Source organism: Haemaphysalis longicornis, unplaced genomic scaffold (genome assembly GCF_048455015.1).
Source record: "Haemaphysalis longicornis isolate Haplotype H1 unplaced genomic scaffold, Haemaphysalis longicornis Haplotype H1 scaffold_2, whole genome shotgun sequence".
NCBI classification, from domain to species: domain Eukaryota; kingdom Metazoa; phylum Arthropoda; class Arachnida; order Ixodida; family Ixodidae; genus Haemaphysalis; species Haemaphysalis longicornis.
The window spans coordinates 266,811,847-266,835,578 of record NW_027526295.1 but is presented as its reverse complement, the minus strand read 5'-3'; the positions used below and the strand labels follow the sequence as shown (position 1 = coordinate 266,835,578).

Sequence of the window (23,732 nt, the reverse complement as noted above, 5' to 3'; positions counted from 1 at the left end):
CAACCAACCCACCAACACGGCAATACAGTGACGTCAGTGCAAGCTATCACGCCTCCGAAAAACGCGTCTACAAACTTTGTTCTCGAGTACACGAAGCACGGCAGAGCAGTTCGACACTGCTTTAACGGCTGCCAAGCACCGGCAGCAACTGGGTGCCCTGCGGCCCTCGACTGCGACCGATACCCTCTCCACCCCCCCCCCCCCGAACACACACACACACTGTTGGGACTGGGCCATTCTAGCTCAGTCACCACTGTGCGATTCACTTCACTTTATTTCCTTAAAGACCCCACAGGGGGGTGTTACATAAGGGGCGCGTTGTACAACATAGATACAAAAGCCACAGGTTAACAATACAGATGCATAGATGTTGCGACGTTGCCCTGCTCAGTCCGCTATCGACGCGGCGCAGAGGAGAGCGATGAAGTTGTCGAGCCGACGGTGATTTTAGGCTGCATTCTTATACAATATATACAAAGGTAGCAAGAGCGTTATATGGCTCGCGCAGAGGCACTTCTCAACTCAGGGCCTCCGATGAAATGCCGCCGCACAGCCGCTGCTTCAAGGCTGGTTTTATACCCCCGGGGTTCCGCCGCAGCCGCGTGCAGTTCGAATCTTTCCAATCAGGACTATCACTGGCCGCAGTTTGAATCCGGCGAATGCAGGCGAAGTGATTGCGTCAGCCGAGCCACGAATGGGAAAGGGGAGGCGACTCAGCGGCGCCGTCTCCAGAGTCTACTCGTCGCTGCGTGTCTTTTGCGGGCCGGTCATCCCAAGCATGATTTGGTGCGGCCGTCTCGATGGGAAAAGGAGAGTAGACTCGGCGGCGCCGTGTGCCGCCAGTTGCGGCACGTCTGCCGCGGGCTGGCTGACCGAGGCGCGAATCGGGCCCACCGTCGGCGCGTCGCCAGGTGCAGCAAATTTGTGTCGGGTGCTCTGGTTAACCGCACACACACGCATAGAAAAATTAGTAAGATCAGACCCGTGTGGGTTTTGGCCTAGCTGTTAACGGAAATAGACACAACGACGCGTAGCGCCCGTCCTGTCCCTTTTTCGCGGCGGGACCTCCCTCTTTGGCTTTTCGCGCGCTAGCCGGTTTTCGTCTTTCTGTTTATCTCTTACTTTGCGGGCTGGCGGCGGTTGCGAGGGGTACGGTTGCGCAATGTTCGCAGAATTCGGAACAGCGGCGGCAGCGTCTCTTTCCAGATGGTTTTAAAGGAGCCATGAAGAGAAAATACAACTTCGTTTAATTTGAAAGAACTAGGATTCAGTATCTCACTCAGCTCCATTACAGCCACAAAATATGTTTTTTAACGGAAAAAACGCAAGAAGTATTTAAAAACTTTCAAATTTTGCGCCACAGTGACGTGTTATGAGCAAGAATGACGTCATACGGGCCAACAGTAAAACAATTTTCAGTGCGTTAACTGCACATTAGCATTCAAGTGATGCGCTCAAATGGAACTAGAGGCCCCATTACAGACGTCCAGTCATGTGTCGTCGCGACAGTTCCTTTTCACCCGAACCACCTAAGAACAACAAGAAGAGGTCAGTTAGGCGGCCGCCAATCGCACAAACAAGGTTCCGTGACGTCATAGAAAAGTTGCGGGAAATTGGCTAGGGGGTCGCGACTGCTTCACACGTTTTCTTTAATATCTCCGTTATTTGTTCGAAGATTGCGATGATATTGGTATCATTGTTATCGGGACTAAGCCGTCTTTCTAATAAACCTAACTTGTATTTTGTCTTCATGGCTCCTTTAAAGACGATAGTCTTTCTTCGGCCACTTGAGCGCGACAATGTTGGCCTGTCAGTCTGTCTGTCTGTGTCCGTCATAAAGATAATTCATTATTGCAACTTAATATCACGCCCCGCTGTACACATGGGAGCTACTGGGGTCGCCGTTAAGTAGCTTCATGTACATAATGCGCCCTCTCTACAACTGGCCAACTGCCCCGCAATTCAACCGCGATTCAGCGCGCGATTCAAAACGCGAGTGCGTACGTCCCGTTTCGCTCTCTCCCGTGTACGTGCCTTCGCGCAGTGGGAAGCCCTACGACAATGCACCGTGTAAGACGTTTTCTTCTCGGGCTCCTCTGTCCTGATGTATATGTAATCTCAGTATTTCTAATTAGTTAAACATTTTATTTTTTTGTTTAGCCTTTCATTCGAGCCACGACCTAGCTAAGATGTTGCAGTCAACAGGATCATGATTTAAGGCCACGGGAGGACGAACGGACGAACAACCTGGACGGACCGCACCATGACTACGAGAGTGCAGCACGCAGACATGGGGCACCGACGCACTCCACGCCAGCGGTGGTCGACACAGTGCTGACTTCAACGGAACGCTACGTCCTATGCTCTACGAAGAAACAGCAGTTCGTGAGCGCACTACGATTACGAGGACTACCCTGCTCTGGCCGTAAGGACGACATCATCTTGCGTCTTCTAGAGGACAACGAAGAACGTCGCCATCTGTCCAAACGAACGAATGTGCCAACGCTACTTCAGGCTGCCTCCGACAACAAACGGCAGAGGACCATGCAAGCGGCGCTGTTTGAGCGCAGAAGGCTGCGTGATGAACGAGAAAGTTTTCTGAGACAACTGGCGAGAGTCGGCCGCACGTTTTCCACGGTGCCTGGACTGCACGAGATCCGAGCACAGGCAGAATGCACGACGGCACGCACATGAACGAGACGACGCATGCAAAATTGTGATTGCGTGCTCACCGGACCTTTCCCAGGTAATCGCCACGATTACGGAGACGCATCGAAGGTCAGCGCATTTCTGGCGAGATGACGAACACACGTTGCTCTGCTACATCGCCCACGCGCAGGTCATTCCAGCAACGAGCCACAAGACGCGCAACGTACGCAACGCGCACGAGCCAGAAGGCACCACGTTCCTGGCACCCGCTCTTCCGCCACAGACGTACACGAACGGAACGCTGAGAGCACGGAACGCAACGGGGCCGGTACGTACATTTTCCGCGCGTGCTGTCCCGGCGCGGGTCCACGCAACCAACGACATCGCATCCGGATTGGTGGATATGGCCACGACAAGCGAGCAAGACGCACGGCGCCCGAAATGCACCATACGTGGCGAACGACCGCACCCCAATTATAGGGGAGTTTCCTAAATAAAACGAGACGCACAGCGCACGAAACGCACCAGAAGTGACGAACGACATCCAACTTGAACCAGTGGAGCTGACCACGGAGAACGAAATGCACAACGCACGGAACGCCACCAAGCCGCAGCACACACGGAGGAAACTGCTGTTCGCGACATCCTCCGCTCCCACTGCAGGTGCTATCCGGACTTGGCCAGCGAATGTTACAAGCGCAGAAATCACCTGGCTACAAGCAACAAAAGACCCAGCGCACGCGGTTCAACCCTACCGGAAAGTACGAGCTCTCCGACACCCGCTGCTCCCGCCCGAGTCCAGTGGACGAACGACATGACACTCGTGCAAGTAGGTCCGTCAACGAGCAACGACACGGCCAGCGCATGCGGCATGTCCGAGCCAGAATTAACAAGATCACCGGCACCCGCGCTCCGATCGAGACTCACATGACAAACACCATTTCGTACAAGAGGACGCAACCGCGAGCAAGCGGACTCGCGATAAACGGATCCTGCTTGTATGGGAGAGATAGCAATTATAGCATTCTCGAAACAACGGGCAAAAGAAGAGGTCTTGAGCGACGACACGGACACGGCAAGAACGGCAACGAATGAACCCGATCCAGACGAAGCATCGAATGCCCTGACGATGAAGTCATGCACGCTTGCGACGCCGAGGAATGTGGGACCGAACGGACGGCACGAACTACGCCCGCTTCCCCACCACAACGGTTTCACTTCCGAAACAACCACGGCGACTGCGAGCACGGAGCCGCAACGACTTTGACCGATCAGCCATGCCACCCTACGAAAACGCCCCGCTACCGCACACTAAACGAAAAGCCAAACGGCTCCCGCACCATACGCAACGCACGCGTCAATTCAAGCAACGTCCTCAACGCGCCGAACTATGCCATCCCTACACAGCGCAGCTCGCCACCGGACAAACCAGACGTCTACGCCCCCACATGCATCAAGCACGCGACGAGCTACACGAACACAATCGCCGACGGAAGCGGCGCAACCAACGCAACGCCGTAAACACTGTCAAGTTCAGGTCTGACGAAGTGAATCCCACGGCACACACACAATAAAATCAAGCAGATTTGAAATTCACCGAAACTCAACGAGACGAACACCCTCTTAACGAAGTTTCTAGTATCTGGAACAACAAAAAACAAACGCCAGCATCGAGCATCTGTGAACAAGCGGACAGTGATCTGGATACGAACGGACGTCAATCTACGCGAATGCTTCATTGTGCCAGGGGGCAGGCGCATTTCGGATTCAGAGCACGATTAGGATACGTATCAGCGCGCCCGGAAACGAAAACGGGCGACAAAAGCTGCCACCCGAAGACACGCAGAAAAACAGTTTACGGCCACGGCCGCACCGACAAGCCCCGAGCTCCCCTGAGCCCGACCCGGCCTGAGAACAAGACGAGACGCCAGGCGCAACGCGAGTGCTTACGTTCCGTTTCGCTTTCTCACATGTACAGTGTACTTGCCTTCGCACAGTAAGTCGCCCAACGACAGACGTTTTCTTGCTCTGTCCTGATTTATATGTAACCTGTGTTTTTCTAATCAATTAAACAATTTATTTTTTCTACTTAGTCTTTCATTCGAGCTACGACCTAGCTAACAGTGCAGATAAGTTGATTATTCGTGAGTAATACAAATTGAGTGCTCATGAGTGCAGAATGAGTAGTACTCATGAGTGCAGAATGAGTAGTACTCGTGAGTGCAGAATGAGTAGTACTCGCGAGTGCATAATGAGTAGTACTCATGAGTAGTACTCATGAGCAGTAGTACTCATGAGTACAGATTGAGTACGAATACTCGTGAGGACAAATGAGTTTGAGTACAAGTGAGTACGATTACAAATGAGTATTTGATGAGTGAGTACGAGTGATTTTGTGAACAGACGAACTTTTTGAGTCTGAGTTTGATTGAGTACAGCGTAAATTAAAAAAAATGTGATTGAGTTTGAGTGAGTTCTTTCTGTTTTGCCGACCTATGCACGGTACAAAGGCTCGTTCAGAATCGAGTTGCGCTTGCTAAATAAGGGGTCGTCACCATAGAAGCATTTGTTCTGCTTTGTTACGAAGTTGCCTCCACACCGAGCCTTGACGAGCGCGGCCGAAGCTCGCTTCCGGCGTCGAAGCTCGCTCATGGAGCGTCGGAGGAGTAGCGGCTTCGTTATCCCCTGAAGCGAGTCCATCTTCTGCACGAACCACGTTTTCGTTGCTGGACCCAATGCAAATATCTTCGACTTGAAACCGGGTCGCTGAACTGCTTGTGAAACGAGAGACGCGTCGCCGACGTAAGGGTCGCAACAGGAAAACTCGGAGGTCTCCGAAACAAGAGTCGCATAATCGAATCTATGGCCGTGGCCGAACGGGTCCGACGTCTCCGTGGCGGTAGTGAAGTCGTGAATGCGAGGGTTGCGGAAGGGCTGTAATGACGCCTCTGACGTGCGAGCCGCGTCGGTGACGCCAGCGCTGCGGCAAGGCCGGTCAGACGTCTCGGAAACGATGGTCGTGTCAGCGACGGCGAGGTCTCGGCAGGCTCCCTCAGATTTCTCCAACTCGGAAATCTCGGCAACACCAGGGTTGGGTGGTCGCTGGAGCCACTCTCCCGGGCTGAGCCCATCGGGGTCTTGCTTGGCGTTCTAAAAGGCTGCAGCGCCTCCGTCGTCGTTGTCCTGTTCTACCGACGCACCAGTTATTTCCCGGACGGGCGGCACGTCACCTAGGACCCCTGTCCGCCAGACCTCCTTGGGGAGCGAGCAAGTAGACGAGGGTGCGATGCGGGTGGTGAACAGGGCCGCCTGAGGTTGAAGGACGGGGCTTGCGGAAGAGTCTTCGCTCGCGGAGAAGCGTACGCGCGTTCGCAGGGCGCAGATACGCTCGTCGAAATCGATCGCTTCCAAAACATCGGCATCAAATTCTTCATCCTTCAGGTTGTCCTGAACTTGAGCGTCGAGTTGGTGTAGGCTCACCTGGTCATGCAAGATGAGGTCGAGGACATTTTGTCTATCAAGGGCCGTTGCTGCCTGGCTCCGCAGCAAGGCGTCGAGGACTGTTATGGTCCCGGATACGGTCGCTCGCAGGACATCTCGGCGAATACGAAGAGCGTCCATGGCACCAGTCGATGAAGCAAGACGCTGGGGTTGCGAATAACAAGGGAACAAGGGCGGCCTTGGGAACGAGCCGAAAGGGGCGGCGGCCGAGGGCAAGGCTTCCAGGATAAAGAAGTACGAAGGTATCCAAGCCTCGCGTGCCTCGGAGCCGCTGCGCCGTCGAACGTAGATTCGCTCGTGCGCCGGTTCCCGGGTTTCGGCACCAGAAAATGTGTAGCGAAAGAGGACCAGTGTCTGGCTTCCGATACGGTGATGGAGTCGACTGGCTAGGCAGTGCGCACCTCCGATCCTCTTCTTCCTCTTCTCCTACTGTCGCCCCCAGCCTGCGCTTCTTTATTTCTCAACAGTGCTCTCGGCGACGGCGCTGATAGCAGAGACGATTCTGGCAGCGTCTCTGGCGCACTTCCAGCTGCCGGAGAAGCTGCGCGCTGACACAGGAATTTGTAGCGAGTTTTTCGTTCAAATATTTTTACGTGTGTACGCTATCAGCGCCATCGCGGAGGCCAGTATGCTGCGAGCGAACAATGCTTAAAGCCAGGTTAAAAAAAGTGGTTTGAGAGGTATAGATGGGCTATCACCATCGGCAGGCGCGCATGCGTGTTCTCGTCCTTTCATTTACCGCCGGTGCAGCTACACGGCGCTCCGATACAGTTCGGCCACAGCTCCCGTGCTCCAATTACTTATGACGGCACCTGTACATAGGGCAAACCGGCCGGTTTAAGGTGCATGCGCAAAATTTAAAGAAACTTGATGGGGCCGGCCTTTCGTCTCACTGCAATAAATTCACAACGTGTGAGCCGATGTTTCGCCAGGCCAAAACTCTAGGCAGAAGCTGGGACCAAAAATCCCGTGAACGTTTAGAGGCCTATCACATAAAGAAAAAGGAGGCGACTGTGTTAGCGACACGTCTATATCTCTATGCCTGCGAGATTGTTTGATATCACCCTTCCGTAGCCTCCTACATTGGTTAATGAAGTTCTGCGCACACCTCTTCTGCGCATCTTGCTTCTTTCTTTTCCTATATATTTCGTTGCACGTCAATGCAATGAAACCAGTTGTTAGTAGCGCCTGCCCCGTCCTCTTTCTTGTGTTCGTCCATTTGTAGCGCTAAAACCATGTCGCAAAGAACGGCTTGGTTGTTCAAAAGGTGGCGCCGCAGTCAGATTATGAGAAGTGCTCGCCCGCATATGCGAAGCGCCCCATACCGCGGGCTTTGCTCTCATTAATAACAACACACGCAAAGGACCGCTCTGCTAGGCAACGCCATGTGGAAGCGAAAGAGGGAAGCTGCGGATGTCACAGGGGTGTTGAACTGGCAGTATATGAAAGCACGCGGACCCCTCCGTGGGGCAACAGACGCACATCCTCCCAGTACGAAACTAAGAGCGCTGAGCAGCCTCCAGTCTGCACTGAATGCTTTCGAATTCACGATTTGGATGAAATGCGTATGTTTTTTAATAGTTTCAAAATTTAAAAGCTCGAACAGCTGTGTATGGTGAGAAGCACGACCGCAAATTAAAATGTATATGGGGTTCGCTGCGATTTCGGGCTATTAATTCGGGCGAAACAAGCGCGCAGTTCCTCGCTGCACAGATCATTTTCGGAGCTGCTATTCCTTCGGGAAAAAATCGCTTACTGTAGTGACCTGAATTCCTGCTGTTGGAAGCTAAACACTACTGTCGCTGGCTCGGCTTTTTTCCCATCTTGCTTTGCTACTTCTTCGACATTACTCCTTCTCGTTTCCTTTCTGCGCAGTTGCCTGAATGAGTCGTACGATGCCCAGAAGCTTCCCACGGCGTCCGTGGTGATCATATACTGTGACGAAATATTCTCGGTGATCCTGAGAACCATGTACAGCGTGATCAACCGCACCCCACGTCGCCTCCTGAGGGAAATTATTCTCGTCGATGACCACAGCCAGATAGGTGAGTTCACGGAATGAACCTACAGATGCCGCTGCACTCGATCATATTTGAGCAAACAGTACAAGATGTAGGATTCCGATAAATGAGGCGCTAAAACAGAGGGTAGAGCTTCAGGTTTGAATGTGGTGCTTTGTTAGAGGCTGAGATGTACGTCATGTGTGGCTTACATTTCAGGCTCAAGCACCCGTTCCAACTGTGGTCCCCGTGCACTTGTACGTTCCGAGAGACAGCAGATAAGTGTCCTAAGTGGGATATCATTTTTTGAAAGGATAAAGCGCTGTATGTCCCGCACCATGAGTTGAAATTTCGGCGTCAGTTTTCGCGGATGGCTTCTGATGATGATGATGATGATTCTTGGGTGGTAGTGGTGGTTTGCGTTTATTGGCGGAAGGCTAATAGTTTTCGAAAACAATAAAAAAGAAAAGGGACCATGTGAGGCTCGTTTTTGACAGGCTTCACATCAATGATGACGTTTATGTATGGGACACCAATAGCAATCAAGCCGCACTCATTACTAATCCCGCTGCGGTATCCGACCTCTCTGCATTTTTAAAGGTATCCTCCTCCGCTACGGTATGACGGCAGCCCAACCATACACCCCATTTAACAAATAACCATTCCTTATCTTCGCAACAAAGCAGTTCTGGTGGGGTTCGTTTTTTGTACGCGAACATTAGATGCGTTCAGTCCAAAAGCATTCCGTTGTATTCCCTCGTTGATTCTTGCGCACCAACAATCATCGCATTAACTGAAACGAGGCTAAACGATAACATTCCTGACAGCAGTATTTTTCTCACGTGGGCAGATTACAAATTTTTTCGTTGTGACAGGAAACATAGAAGGGGAGGTGGCGTACTTCTGGCGATAAAAAATGATGTGCTTGCAGTACCTGTTCTTGTTACCTCTTTTTTGGAATTTGTTTCGGCTTCTCTGAAGTGTAGGGCCGCGCCATACTTATAGGTGTTTTTTTACCGTCCCCCAGATCCACTTTTCAAGTGAATGTAGCCACGTCCTGACGCTACTGTATTCTCGTTTTCCTAATTCTCTCTTAATAATTTTTGGCGATTTTAATTTTCCGATCATTTGCTGGTCAACTCACTCCGTTAGGGATGGTCAAAGTGAAGCTCATAATTTTGTTCAGTCTTCTCTCGTCTTTTCCCTGGTTCAGCTAATTACTCATCCCACACGGTGTTCGGCCACATCAGCTAATATTCTGGACCTAGTATTTACCAAGAGTCCTGATATATTTTCTGAAATTACTCATCTTGACGGGCTACCTGACCACGACGTCCTTACTGGAACCGTCCTGATTTCTCCTAACAAACTCAAAACTACCAATAAGCAAATAAGGTGCTATAATAAAGCTGATTACCACAGCATTAATAATGAACTCCTGTCATTCTCAAATAAATTTTTGGAGGGTATTTATCCAGGTCCGCTGAAGATAATTGGCTCATGTTTAGAAATCCACTTACTAATTTAATCAGCAGGTTAATTCCTCTTATCACCACCAAAACGGTAAACACCGCTCTTTGGTATAACCAACGGCTTCAACGCCTCAATAACAAAAAGAAAAGACTTTACCGCCACGCCAATAAAACAGACCCCCTTTGAGTTTCCTGGTTACGCTATAAAACATCCGATAAGGAATATCAGTCACTGCTCACATCAACTCGACGTCCTTTCTTCAAACATGACTTATCATCCTGATATCGTCCTCAACTCAGTAATAACGACGTCATTCCCGTGTGTCAGTGCGCACAGGTTTTAAACGACGCATTTATATCAGTATTCATGTGTGAAGACATGACGTCATGCCCGAAAGTTAACCTCATTCCTGATATCAGCATGCCAGAAATAATATTCAGTGAAGCGGGTATATTCTCCTTACTAAATAAACTCAAAATTTGTGCTGCTTCTGATCACGTCGGATTTAACAATAAAACACTAAAGAATATATCAGCTAGCATATGTCCCATACTGTTCGCCATTTTTTCACAATTGTTATCGTTAGGTGGCATACCACATGACCGGCGAATCGCAAAAGTAATTCCCATCTTCAAGTCTGGGAAACACTCATCGCCATTGAACTAACGTACCGCGTTAACCAGTATCATTTGTAAACTTCTTGAACATATAATACACACCCAAGTAATTAACTACCTGGAAGATCATAACATTATACATACATATCAGCATGGTTTTCGCCGAGTATACTCATGTGAAACGCAGCTCACCGGTCTCATTCATGACATACATCAGCTCTTGACGGTGGATCCCAGGTTGATGCTATTTTCCTCGACTTTTCTAAAGCTTTTGACCACGTCCCTCATCACCGGCTTCTAACCAAACTGTCTAGGCTTAACATTCACCCTAACATATTTGCATGGGTAAAAGATTTCTTTTTTCTCGAACACAGTTCACGTCCGCTAACAATTTTAACTCTTCCTTCAAACCAGTAACTTCCGGAGTCCCACAGGGTAGCGTACTAGGTTCACGGCTGTTTCTCATCTCTTTTAATGACTTGCCATCCTGTGTCTCATCCCGAATTAGAATTTTTGCTGACGACTGTGTGATTTACCGAATTTCCTCTGATAATGACCGGACAGCTTTGCAAACTGATCTAAGAGCTATTAACGCATTGTGCTCATGCTAACTAATGACCATAAATTACTCTAAAACAAAGTCAATGTCTTTTAGTAAACACGTACCCCGGATTCCTACCTTCTACGTGTTAGTTGATACTACTGTTGACCTCGTCTCCACTTATCAATATATTGGAATTTATTTGCTGCCTGATCTGTCATGGCACTACCACATAAAAATTACCCTGGCGGCTGCTAACCGCGCTTTCGGATTTCTCAAGCGTAACCTTAAACAGGCTCCTCGTAACATACGCAAACTTGCCTTTACTACAATAATACGTCCAAAATGAGAATATGCATCAGCCATTTGGGATCCCGAATATGTTTATATCATAGACGACATTGAATCGCGGCAAAATCGTGCCGCTCGTTTCATATTTTCAGATTATTCACGTCATTCCAACGTCACAGTACGAAAACGCCGAGCAGAACTACCCGAACTATTCCATCGCCGCAAATTTTCACCCTGTTACGAATCGGCCAGCGCCGCAGTACTTCCCCGCATCACTCCTCGGCTGTGCGGCGAAGCCACTCGTGCTCCTTCGAAAACAGGCGCAATCATGTCGGCAACAAGTTGCGACAAAGCCTCGTCCGACGCTTCGCTCTCTGCGCATTCGGCGGCTGCCTGCGGCGGCTGAACTTCGGCGGCTGCCTGCACGGCTCGTCTCCACGCTCTTCAAGGACACAGAGGCAGGCCCCGGTGATCGCAACGGAGTCCTCCTCTCTCCCCTCTCTCGGACTCAACGTGCCCGAGGCTATGAACAGCTTACGAACTCTGGAAAGAGTGTAGTGCGTGTTCCAGCGTGTTGGCGTTTGACCGTTACCGCTTTCGGGTATAAATAGAGCTCCCAAGCGTTGTAAACCATTCCTGTTAGAGCAGCGAATCGATGTTGTCGCTCTGTTCGAGTCCTGTATTGTAACCTCGCCCGTCGGGGCATTGTTCTTTGGCTTCGGCTCACCTCTCGCTATAGGCCTCCTGCGCTGCCCAGGGGGCGCTGCGCAAGCGGCTTCCGGGCAGTACTTCCGGGTAGTACAAAGCTGCGCGGGTCCCATAGGATCCCGTGTTGACAGAAACAAAATGAGCTCGACGCTCCCGATTATTTTGCGACGTGGTCACCAGCTCATCCCCGACGCGTCCGATCTATTTCAGCGATCAACTTGGCATTAGGGGAAAAAGCTTTGCAGCGCTAAACACGTTTACAGCGCCGACGAAAGTGCCGGGACCGTGACGGCGTCTGCTACTCGCAGGTTCACCGATCGATGGTCGTACGAAGGGAAATTTTAAGTAAAATTTCTAGTTTAAACTAATACTCTAGGTGACAAAGACTTGTCAAAAACAGCCGATCAAAAAGAAGAGTGACGCAATCGGCTATGATCGCGCTTTAAAAAGCCAGCGAGTCCGGCGGACCGCAGGCTCGCCTGCTGCGGTGCGCCGCTCTTTTGCGTACCTGCACACTATGCGTGCACTTTCATTTTAACAGTGCTCGTTTGCGTCGCCGTTACGAATACATGGTGCAGCGTTAGCTTGCTGTTTTGTTGCGTGTATCAGTGTCAAAATGCTGCGACCGTCAGAGGCGTGAAATCTGTTTTGCGATTCCGAAATTAGTAGCCGTAAAACAAAGTGGTCGGGCGAACTAAGAGGCCGCTCGCTTTCCTTGTTTGCTCTCACTTTACTTAATTACGCTCTTGCAGCATACATTCCCAGTTCGCACTTAATAGCCTAGAATGAGGGTCAGCAACGGCCGAGTTCCATGCAGCCGACACGGCGGAGGGCTGGACAGCAAATCGGGGGGGGGGGGGGGGGGGGGGAGGAGGAGGGGGGCTTTGAATGTTTGAATGCAAAGAGAAAAAAATTCAGCGAATTTGTAATAATATTTGACAATAATCTGGCGAAGAGTGAAGATGCAACGTTTATAGATATGTCTATAAACGTTGTGAAGATGAGAGGGGGGGGGGGGGGGCAATTCAACTGGAGGACGCCAATTCTCTGTTCTTGTCTCGCTGTATAAAGGCCCGTTCACACTAGCGACGAAAGCGAGCGAAAGCGACGGGCATTCCGTCGCTTTGTAGCGCGACGTCCGTTTTTGGCGAATGGCAATTCTTGCCGTCGCGCGACAAAGCGACAGAATTCACGTCGCTTTCGTCGCAGTGTGAATGGGCCTTAACTCCATTTGAAGTCAAAACTGGCGTGTCGGCGTTCAGATTCGACGACCCCTGCACTAGAAAACCAACACAGTCAGTGATGATCGTATATAAATAAATATAGAAGTACTCATCTCTGCAGGCAGCGGGCGTGTGATTTGGTGCGTGCTTTGCGTCCTTTAATAGCGCTTAATTTGTTTATTTAATTGGTACCCCACGTACTCGCTAGTATACATGTACCCTGCCGTTCGTAAATCGTGCGTCGTAAAACGTTACGCAAGAATCATTTAGTTTGCGAAAATACGAAGCAAAGTTTCCACTCGTTTCAAAGGCGGTGCCAGGCCAGCAGTGTCAGCAGAGTCGGCTGCGCAATTCTTGCGTTCGCTTGCATGCTCCCGATGAAGCAACCTTTTGCAGTTACCTCAGGATGTAAGATGAGCAGCATTCCGTGTTTATGCTACTCGTGAACTTTCCTTTGTCGACCGCACGCAAGAAGAAAAAAACTGTAATTGTCGTCAAACAGTTAAACCACCCGACCTGGCGATACTGTCCCACGCCGCGACCACCGCGACAGCTCGCTCAAAAGAAAGCCGACAAATCGGCTTCTTTTAGCGGATATTATTTTGTCTAGCCTCTGCAGCTACTTTAAGGGCTATTTCATACAGTATGCAGTCGTTTAAACACGCTACAAAGCGCCACAACCAACTTTCACTCTGGCTTGTAATTGAAAACACATGGAGGGCGGCGAGGGTCGTCTGCTTTTGTACTACCCAGAGGCATCGGCCGCTAGGGGCGCTGCATGTCGCCAAAACTCCAGCGCAGGAGGCCTATGAAGTAAACAGTTACGTTGGCCTATCGGCTCTGGACATCTTCCCGGCTGCAGTCGGCCTTCCCGGTCGCAACAACTGGTTGGCAGCGGTCGGATGGCAACTTCGTAACACCTGAGGCCAGCGGTGCGAGACCCATCACTACGGACGTCAAGGCGGCTTCGGACTTCGCAGAATTCACGGCGGTCAAGGGTGAGTGCGGGACTTTTCTTCACTAAGTTTTACCAGGCTTCTGAGGATAGCTGGTAGGGCGTGTTTTTGTCGCGTGGGTTATTCGCGCAAAACATTTTTGGAGCAGTGGGAAAGCAGTACTCTAGACCGGCCATGAATTTGAAAGCGTTGAAAAAACCGCAGTTGTTGGAGCTTGCAAAAGAGTTGCGCTTGGATGTTACGGACGCGCTGAGAAAGCCAGAGCTGATACAGGCTATACTCGCTGTCGGGGCTGACGATGAGGAGCTGTCGGAATGCATTGAGCTGATCAATGGCAGGGAGACCGCGAAACGTCAGGCCGCCGAGGCAGAGGCAGAGGCAGAGGCTGAGCGTCAGAAACGACAGCAGGAACGCGAGGAAAAAGAACGACAGCACCAGGAAAAGATGCGATGGTACGACCTCGAGCTCGAGCGCCTTGAACAGGAAAGAAGGGAGCTCGAGGGAGAGAGACTCCAACGGGAGAACAAGAACCTAGAGCATGAGATTCAACTCGAGCAGGAAGAAGTGAAGCCTGAGTTGATCGAAAAAGACCTCGTTGTCGTGGATAGAGAAACTGGCCACGGTAACGAAAAGAAAGTAGCAGACGCTCGGGAGCGCGAGTCGGAAGCGACCGTTGCTGCCCCGCAGCGCGTCAAGGTTGCTGAGAGAGATAACGACGGCGCATTAGCTCAGACTGTCGGCAGAGGCGGCAGAGGGCAGTACGTGTCCACTGAGTGCGATAATGTGTCGGCGTTTGTTTCGGAGATCTCGGCGGAGTGTTCGGACGGTTCAAATTCGCGGGAGTTCTTAGGAACGGCTACCGGTCTGAACATGAACATTTCGCGAGATAGTGAGGTTTCGCTGGAGTGCCTAAGCCATGAGGCTACCGAAAGGCAACACGAGTCCGCTGAAGCGGAGGTTGTTCCTTCGGACGGTAGTGCGGAAACGAGCGATGTGGTGGCAAAGCCTGCAGCCGAGGCAGCGAACGGTTTGCACGGTTCATTTGGGAGAAATGACAATCTCGCCACTGAGCAGGCCGATTCCGTTGTGCCACCAGCTCAGGTAGCTGACCTCGAGCGACGGCCAGCCGAGCTCGTAGAGATTCAGGTGTCGCGGGCGGCTGAGCCATCTTTTGAGAATCAGACAGGGCAGCTTGGTTGTAGTGTAGTTCTGGCAGTGAGAAAAGAGAACGGGAACGCGCTTCGGTCTTCGCGTGCCGAGGCTGTCGCTGAAAGCGCGAGGGACGACAAGGTAGTGACTGTAGGGAACTACTGAGCTAGTTGAGATTCCAGTTTCTCTTGTGGCTGAGCCGAAGTCGGGAACCGACCAGCCAAGGGGAAGGAACGCAAACGCGTTCCGGCGTTTGCTTGCCGAACGCGTTCGTAAGAAGGCGAGCAACGAGGAGATAGCGAAAACTTCCGCGGGTACTTGTGGCGCGCGTTTCAGGGCGGGCACGCCGAGAGGCCAAGCAGTGAGCTCGCTTCGCGCCAAGGGAACGCCGCCTCCAAAAAGGAGTGCGCGCCTCTCGTTTGAACGTTGGAAAATCTCGTTCGCTCCTCCGCGCGCTCGACTGTTGTCGAAGCGAACGGCCGGTGTCCTCTCACGCGGTCGCAGCAGCGTTCAGAGAACGGGTGCACCTAAAGTGTGGTACAAGAAGGGAAAAACTCGGAGCAGTGAAGAGAGCTGAAATCGCGGCTCTCAGCACGAGAAGTGGCCTGTAGATGCCTGACTTTCTCAATTTCATTGTTTTTCCTGGAACAGGTTTCGCCCTTTACGATTACATTTCTTTTTGTTGGGACATTTCCAATCAAGCGAAATGTCAACTTTCAGGTTTGTTCACGTGTCTAAAGTACTGCTGGGCAAAAACATAACTAGTGTAGTTAGTTATTAGCGTACTTTTTCGCAACTAAAAGCCTGGTAGATCTTCAGTGTTGATTTGTCTTCGCACTTGCCGGCGATGCGGTTGTGTCTTCCTGTGTTGTTCTGTTGCTTGCTTGACCAAGCCAGAGACGTTCTTGGGGAGCCACTACTCGTCCAGTGACCGGCCCGGTGACGCTCCAGCACGATGTCGTACAGCCAAGGCCTGGAGTCGAGCGTCTGCCGAACACTTCACTTCGACAGTATCCCTCCGGACAACGGTTGTAGACCCTTATCCATCGGGATCTCGGACCCCCGGCGGAGAAGCTGTTACGAATCGGCCAGCGCCGCAGTACTTCCCCGCATCACTCCTCGGCTGTGCGGCGAAGCCACTCGTGCGCCTTCGAAAACAGGCGCAATCATGTCGGCAACAAGTTGCGACAAAGCCTCGTCAGACGCTTCGCTCTCTGCGCATTCGGCGGCTGCCTGCAGCGGCTGAACTTCGGCGGCTGCCTGCACGGCTCGTCTCCACGCTCTTCAAGGACACAGAGGCAGGCCCCGGTGATCGCAACGGAGTCCTCCTCTCTCCCCTCTCTCGGACTCAACGTGCCCGAGGCTATGAACAGCTTACGAACTCTGGAAAGAGTGTAGTGCGTGTTCCAGCGTGTTGGCGTTTGACCGTTACCGCTTTCGGGTATAAATAGAGCTCCCAAGCGTTGTAAACCATTCCTGTTAGAGCAGCGAATCGATGTTGTCGCTCTGCTCGAGTCCTGTATTGTAACCTCGCCCGTCGGGGCATTGTTCTTTGGCTTCGGCTCACCTCTCGCTATGAAGTAAACAGTTACGTTAGCCTACGGCTTCTGGACTTCTTCACGGCTGCAACAGCGGCTGGCCGCTCGCATCATACCAGGCCTCTCAAGCTTGGACGTTCCCTGGTTTCCCTATAGGCGGCGTAAAAATCGACGCCCCACGTGACCAACCTACAGGGCACTTTTCGACCATCAAGTCCACCAGACGGCGCAAGCGAAATGTTACTTTTGGTATAGAATACAAAACATTCATTCCGTGACTCAAAGAGCCAACACAGTTCGCTTACAATGTGTTGTTTAAAAATATGATTAACAATTTCCGCATCAAACATCTGTTGATCAAAAATGTACGCAACTTTTTACGAACAGCCGACTGGTGCACCACCTCGTTTCTGAATTCGCAACCACAAAGCCGCCAATTCAAATTGAAACCGCTGCAACGGCCCACCGTTTCTATGTGCGCGGAACACTGTTTTCGTGACTGTTATTGCTGTTATGTGCTTTTGCGTCCATCAGTTGTTGAGAGGACTGCAGGGTTCGCACAGACCCTTGAAATCCTTGAATGTCCTTGAATTTGATAACATTAATTCAAGGGCCCTTGAAACTCCTTAAATATGAGTGAGCTCCTTGTAATCCTTGAAAATTTAGTGGACTTTGTTTCAATAGAGCAAATGAACGACATCTTTCCGTTAGTCGCACTGATTTCAAAAACTCGTTTACTGAGGAATGACCGCGAAAACCAGGGGGGTAAAGCGAGCTCCGAGACCGTACGAATCGTGGGCGCTGACATGATACAATTTTCATGGTTGCCAGATCAATTGTATTCAGTCTTCTAAAAAGTTGTTCCGTAATTATTTGACTAAAAGAAAAAACTGAAGCAAAATAGTTACAAATAATCGCTTCAGTAATTAAAACTAGCTTTATAAAAAACTTCTAGTGTAACTAATCTCTTATTAGCGGAGAAAGAGTAAGTGTGTAGTTCAGTTTTGGTTTCGATTTTCTTTAAGTGTGCTAGGAAGTGGCGAGGCCCTTGCGCCTGACTGCGTAGTGTGTGTGCAGTCTTCAGCTCAGATCTGCATGCGTGCAAAACGTGTACAACTGGTACAACTTGGATGCACGCGCTGAGCAAGTGCCTCCCCGGGCGCTTGCGAGGCTGTCATTCTTTCTTCACGTTAAGCACCCTATCTATCGACGCCGGAACAGCGATTCTGATCTGACCTTGACTACCGCAAGTTCACTACAGGCTACGGAGTGGCAGCCGGCGATCGTTCCCGTTGGAAGAGAAATAAAAGGAGCTTTTATAATCGTTCAGTTCCAGTTGTTTTATTCATGGAACTTCTTACAGCTCTTCGTGCTTCGAACTTTCGCGCAAACGTTCGTGAAGGTAGAACGAAAAAATAGGTAACGAAATGCGGTTTCTTTTTTAATCAGTCAATGTTCTCTCCTCACGCGCTCTGTGCGGTAAATTAATGCCCATTCAAGACTGCGCATTCAGCCCCGCAAACTTTCCCTTTGAAGTGGTGGAAAGCAGCTAGAACTTGAGGAATACAGACAGAAAAGAAAACGGGACACGGCGCGGACTGTATTTCGCATACTCCCTTGGCATGCATTCTTCCACTCCATTGGCCTGCGATCGACCGTGCTCTTTCGTTCCTGTGCTTCAAAGCGCCGCGACTCACCGGCAATATCAGCGTTGGCCCATGCGATGTCTTTTTCGTGTGTCCATAAAGGTTTTACATTGAGCTAAAGCCACAGTCAGTTCACTACACTTCGTTTGAAAAGCATTGAGCGACTCGCAAAAGTCACAGAATGGCAGATAAAGCGGCACAGCGCAAAATGCACGGAGATCATACGGAGATTCATTTCTGTGCACCCAGTACGGATCAGCTGACTCCTTGGCGTCCTCGCGCATGCGATCAGTCGCATTCGAGCTTGCGCGCAAGTGTTGCGTGAGCGTTGCCACATCTTGCTCAAATAGTATCAGTACATACAAGTCGCACGTACGCTAAACCAAAAACACGTCGGTTACCTACCCACAGGAGATAAACTACGCAATGCTGTTGACGCCGCCTACACAAAATCCGCCTGGCCGGCCTGGCCAGCGGTCCGCCATGTTACAATTTCTCCCGGCATGCTTCGCTAGCCGGACGCGGAAACGCCACAGTAGCACGTTGCCAGATTACAACCCATCGCTTTCGTCGTTTTTAGTAAGCAAAAGCTCAGCTGGCAACCTTCAAATCGTTGTATCATGTCTGCCACCATGTGTCGTACGGTTCCAATGCATTGGCTCAGCGGCGCGCTTTCCCTCTAGAGTATATTATCTCTATGGCGAAAACAAGTAGCCTTGACAGAAGAGCAAGAGCAGCAAGTTTCGGTTTCGAAACAGGCAGCGCCTGCGTCGTCTGGCAACAAATGCGAGTCCTCTGAGGTAGAGTCATGGAGGAAAAAAAAGCTTAGGAGAGGCCCTGACGTCACACCCAGCGCAGCCGGAAACGCCATTTCTGTAAGTCGAATGGCGGACTCTTTTTCCCTCTCTCTAGGTGCACCTTCTCCGCCTCCTTCGTCCTGTATCGCCTCTCTTTTCGTCTGCATCTGCCAGCGCCGAGCCGGCGGAAATCAGCTGATAGGCAGGTAGAAGGCCGTTTTGCAGCGCGTGACCGTGAACCTAAACGCGCGGTTACACCGTTACGCGTCTTCAGTGTGGCCGCAGCAGTGTGGCCGCAACAATGCCGCAATGCTCGGTGCCAGGCTGCAAGTCGCGATCGGTACCCAAGGAATTGGGCGTCACTTTCCACCGGTTAGTGCATCATTCCGCTGACAAGTATTGCTGTACATTGGTGTGCATTCATCTTTTGTTTGCAATCGCCGCCGTTTATAGGTTTCCAAGCGATGGAGAACGCCGCAAACAGTCGGCGAACGCCGTGCGGCTACCGGACTGGAAAGTGCCCAATTAAGTTTGCGTTGCAGTTTCACTGGCAATCCCAGAGATGACTAGTCAATTAAACGGCCGTTCTATATATATATATATATATAGGTAAGCAGCACTTCATGCAGATTTCAAGCTAAAAAATTGTGGAATGTTTTTACCGTTGTTCGCGTGCCTTCGATAGAATTTTTTGCGAAGGAGGAGGAGGAGGAGGCAAAACGTTTTATTGAGTAAAAAAAAGGAGAGGGTAGGTGGCGTCAATAAACTTATTTTTCGCCAAGTTTCAACTTGTCTCAGTGTCAATAAATTCAAGGTGATATCAGTTGAAAACGTTCATACACTAACCTCGCAGTATGAAGCGCTGAAAAGCGAAATCCAGAGCGAGACCACAAAAAGATCCAGATTCCAGATCCAGCACTCTTCCACTCAACAGACGGACACCTACTAAGGTAATAGGACGATGGAATTATATCAACTGGGAATTTACCCTGTAACAGTTGCAAAGGCACTGCCGCGCATTGCCGGCCTAGCAAACTACATGCAGCGGCGATAACCAAAAAATTCCCCCGCATTTCCCCGAGGGGGAGAATGTGAAAGTGCGAATGCACGGTTGTCGGCCCGCTTGCGGCGCTTGCGCTCGGCCCCCGCAGCCCACTGCCTCGCCGCCTTCTCTTCCATCTCTTCCATCGGGTTTGTAGTATCACGTGTACACCACGCAGTTATCAAGCCGCTATAACGCCGCTGAGTCGCCAACGCACGCCGCTGACGACGTAGTTTGAATGCGTTAAAGATATAAGGCGCGTCTAACACTGATATCACCGTCGCGTCTGTGGCTTGGTCGGTAGCGCGTCGCGCTGCGGCCCGCAAAGTCCTCGGATCGAAACCTGGCGCCGGATGCTGTTTTTTTCTTTAAACAGCACTGCGGACGCCAACGCCGCCGACGCCGCCGCCGCCGCCGCCGCCGGCGGTGGATGGTTTGGGGTCGCTTATAAAGAGCATTCGCTCTTAAAAATTGAGTTGCGAATCGTTCGTTTGCAAGTCGCCTACGTTCTGCACACCATGTATCACTTCCCGAAAATCTACCTGACGGGTGTCCGCGCGTACGACCGGACGGCGCGTTCACGATATCTGCACTTCAATAGGCGCGTCGTGATCGCGACCGGAGCAAAAGCTTGACACGGTACAAGGTGCACTTGCAAGTAGAAATTAAATGACATATTCACATCGGCGCAGCTGTCGCAACTCGCAGCATCCTTTTCGAGTTCCGCAAGACCACAGCGCAGCAAAGCGAAGCAGCAATCTTCGCAATCGGACGACAAGGCAGGCGCTGCCTTTCCTCCATGACTGGCGAACGCCGGGCGGGCTGTTGCTAGGACGCCGTTGCTAACGCGACTTACAATGGCCGCCGAAAACACGTGACTTCCTCCACACTTTTGCCAATGCGCGGGGATAGCTGGGGGCCTCTCCTAAGCTTTTTTTTCCTCCATGGGTAGAGTGAACTAGAATAGGGGAGTGGCCCGAGCGGGTAGGGAGCCTACATGTGCCGCGCCTTCGTCGTTTAGGGTGGCGACAGCAGAGTCCAAGGTTTCCTAACGGTGGCTGTGGCGGCCGCCAAACTTGACGGGACGCCATATTGGTCCCCTTTGCCCGCCCAACCTAGGGAGCCGGCATGCGCCGCGCCTACGGATTCGCGGAACAGGCTATCTCTAGCCCGACCTGCTTCGAAACGATCGTGCGTGGTTAGCGGTTATCGCCAAGCAGCTTTCCAAAAACTTACTGCTGCTGGGCACAGTTGAGATCGCGGGATCATTCGTTTAATGCGGCATTTACGTCCTTGGTAAAGGCTTGCCAGTGCCTCCTTTGGAGTGCACTAGCTGTGCGTAGAAGCGCGCGACTACGCGATTTTTCGTGCCTGGAGCTCCATGTGTATCTTGTTTTTCCATGACATTAGTCGAGAATAAAAACACGTCGTGAGCAACTGACACAATGGAAAGCAACGTCTCGAGAGAAAGGCGCAATGTGAATGGAGGCACACCAGTGTTCTTGGTTTTGAATGCCTTTTTCAGGCTGGTACTGAGGAGCAGCAAGAGAAAATGTTAGCAGGAAAATATTTCACAGCTTTTTGAACATAATGTAAATTCTACAAATAAGGCATCCATTTTTTTTATTACAACTGTACGGCAATGAAGTTGCATATAGTCATTAACAAAGGCACAGTCCTGAATTACGATTGAATGTACCACTCAAGTCGTTCAAGTGTCCTCACATAAAAAAGTTGATCGCAGCTGCGTATCCTGTCGGTGCTGTCGGTATCTTGTCGGTGCTGCTCAAAACTTGAATCTTCAAAATGTGCCTAGAAGAAAAAAGTCAATCTTAACAACAATATTTAAACAACACATAATGCACTTGAATTAATCGCTCGCGAGGCAGAATGCTTGCTCTCGCGCGTTTTTTTTTTACCTTTTGGAATGGCAATTGATTATGCCCTGTAACTAATGCCGTACGGGAGTTTTTATGGGGCGGTTCGCCACAGAAATCTTTGCAGACTTTAGTGACCCCTCATACGCAGTTTGGCAGTGTTGCAAGAAAGAATCAACCATATATTTTATCCCCGTGCGGAATATCAGCACAAGGAACGCAGGGGACAACGACGAAGGCGCGGCGCATGTAGGCTCCCTACGAGCGGGCGGAGACGGCGTTGCTTTCGGCGTGCCGCGCGCCGTCGACCACCGCTAGGGTGGCTAGTGGCGCTGGTGCACGATCTCGCAGCCGGTCAGCCGCGCCGGGCGCCCGCGCTGTCGCCGCAGCCCTCGATCAGACCGGACGAAACGTAGAACTTGGAAGGCGGTGGGTGCACGTGCGTTCGGTTGAATTGGTGCGGAGGTTCTGACGTGTTTTTCAAAACAGTGAGAGAGGGCATTTCTTCAAGGACCAGCATGTGAGGAAGACGGCGAAAAGAAGGACTGATGCGCACTGTTTTGCCCAGGCTGTCACGCCGGCTATCAGGGCGCTCCAAAGGCGTCTTTGATTGCCGCCCCAAGAGACGAAGAGGTTCGAAAAAGTGGAAGCGCAATTTGCGCCGGCAGGAGAGAGAGAGACAAAACTTTTTTTATCGAGCTTTTAGGTGGGGTGGTTCCTCATTTCAGGTAACCCATGTGCCGTCCCGGCTCGACTGGCCCTCTCGACCAGAAGAAGTTGATCTTGAGGGAGGGAGCTGGACAGCAGTATCTCCCACTGCTCAGGAGTAGGGGAAGGAAAAGGAGGTGGGAGGTCTGGGTTCTTGGCGCACTCCCATATTATGTGCCATAGAGTGCCTGGTTGAGTATTTGTCCGTCGAATTGTGTGGGAAATAACAGATGCATCCTGACTGGATGGGGAAACGTATTTGTCACTATTAGGACAAGCCCCTCACAGAATCATCGGCTGCAGTGTGCGAGCTCCACTTTGTGTACAGGCCGTTCTGCACAGGTTTGTGCTAAACATGGAGAACGCGTTCACTGAATGCTTCAGTCTTCTTGATGAGCTTCATTGGGATGGCATCCTTTACATTTTGAGTGTGGTGAAGGCTAAGCACCAGTGTGAACTTGGGTGCAGTGATCATTGTAAGGCTGTTGCCGCAGAGGTGCGTTTTACCTCTCGACCCGCATTCACTTCTACTTCAAAATCATCAGCAGAAGCTACGCAAAAAAACGGGAATCTGCAAAGTATGCTAAACTAGGTAAATGCCCGTAGTACAGGACCAAATTGCGAAAGAAACTGTGACAGCACACTGAAACGTAATCTGTTCTATCTCGTTCACTGTATGTATATTATAAAAATTACAATCGGGTTTAAAAAAAGGTGAAGCTGGGCCATTAGCTGTACACAACTTTGCTTAACATGTAGCATTGCATGTAAGTGTTAACATTAGTTAGGTACTGTTCTTTTTTTCTAGTAATTATAACAAGAAAGAACTACAAAATAATTTGCCTTTCGCCATGATAGCACCTCTGATCTCTGAAAAATCGTAAAGACTCCATACCATGGCATTTGGCAAGCAAGCAGAAGTTAGTTTCGTTTTTGTGCTATGCGGCGCGTCTAAACTTCCTTTTAGGAGATTGAGGGGGGGGCGGGGGGTCAACGGGCTTATTTGCGCACATGCG

General features: G+C 50.8%; 1 protein-coding gene across 1 annotated transcript in view; it reads left to right on the top strand.

Annotated features, from left to right (window-relative positions):
- The first annotated feature begins 8,049 nt into the window (after positions 1-8,049).
- Positions 8,050-23,732, top strand: part of LOC144168623 (polypeptide N-acetylgalactosaminyltransferase 1-like) — a 34,014-nt gene continuing 18,331 nt past the window's right edge. Inside the window, exon 1 of the mRNA XM_077697570.1 lies at positions 8,050-8,195. Within this exon, the coding sequence (XP_077553696.1) occupies positions 8,120-8,195 (76 nt within the window). The 5' untranslated portion in view covers positions 8,050-8,119. The remainder of the gene's footprint in view (positions 8,196-23,732) is intronic.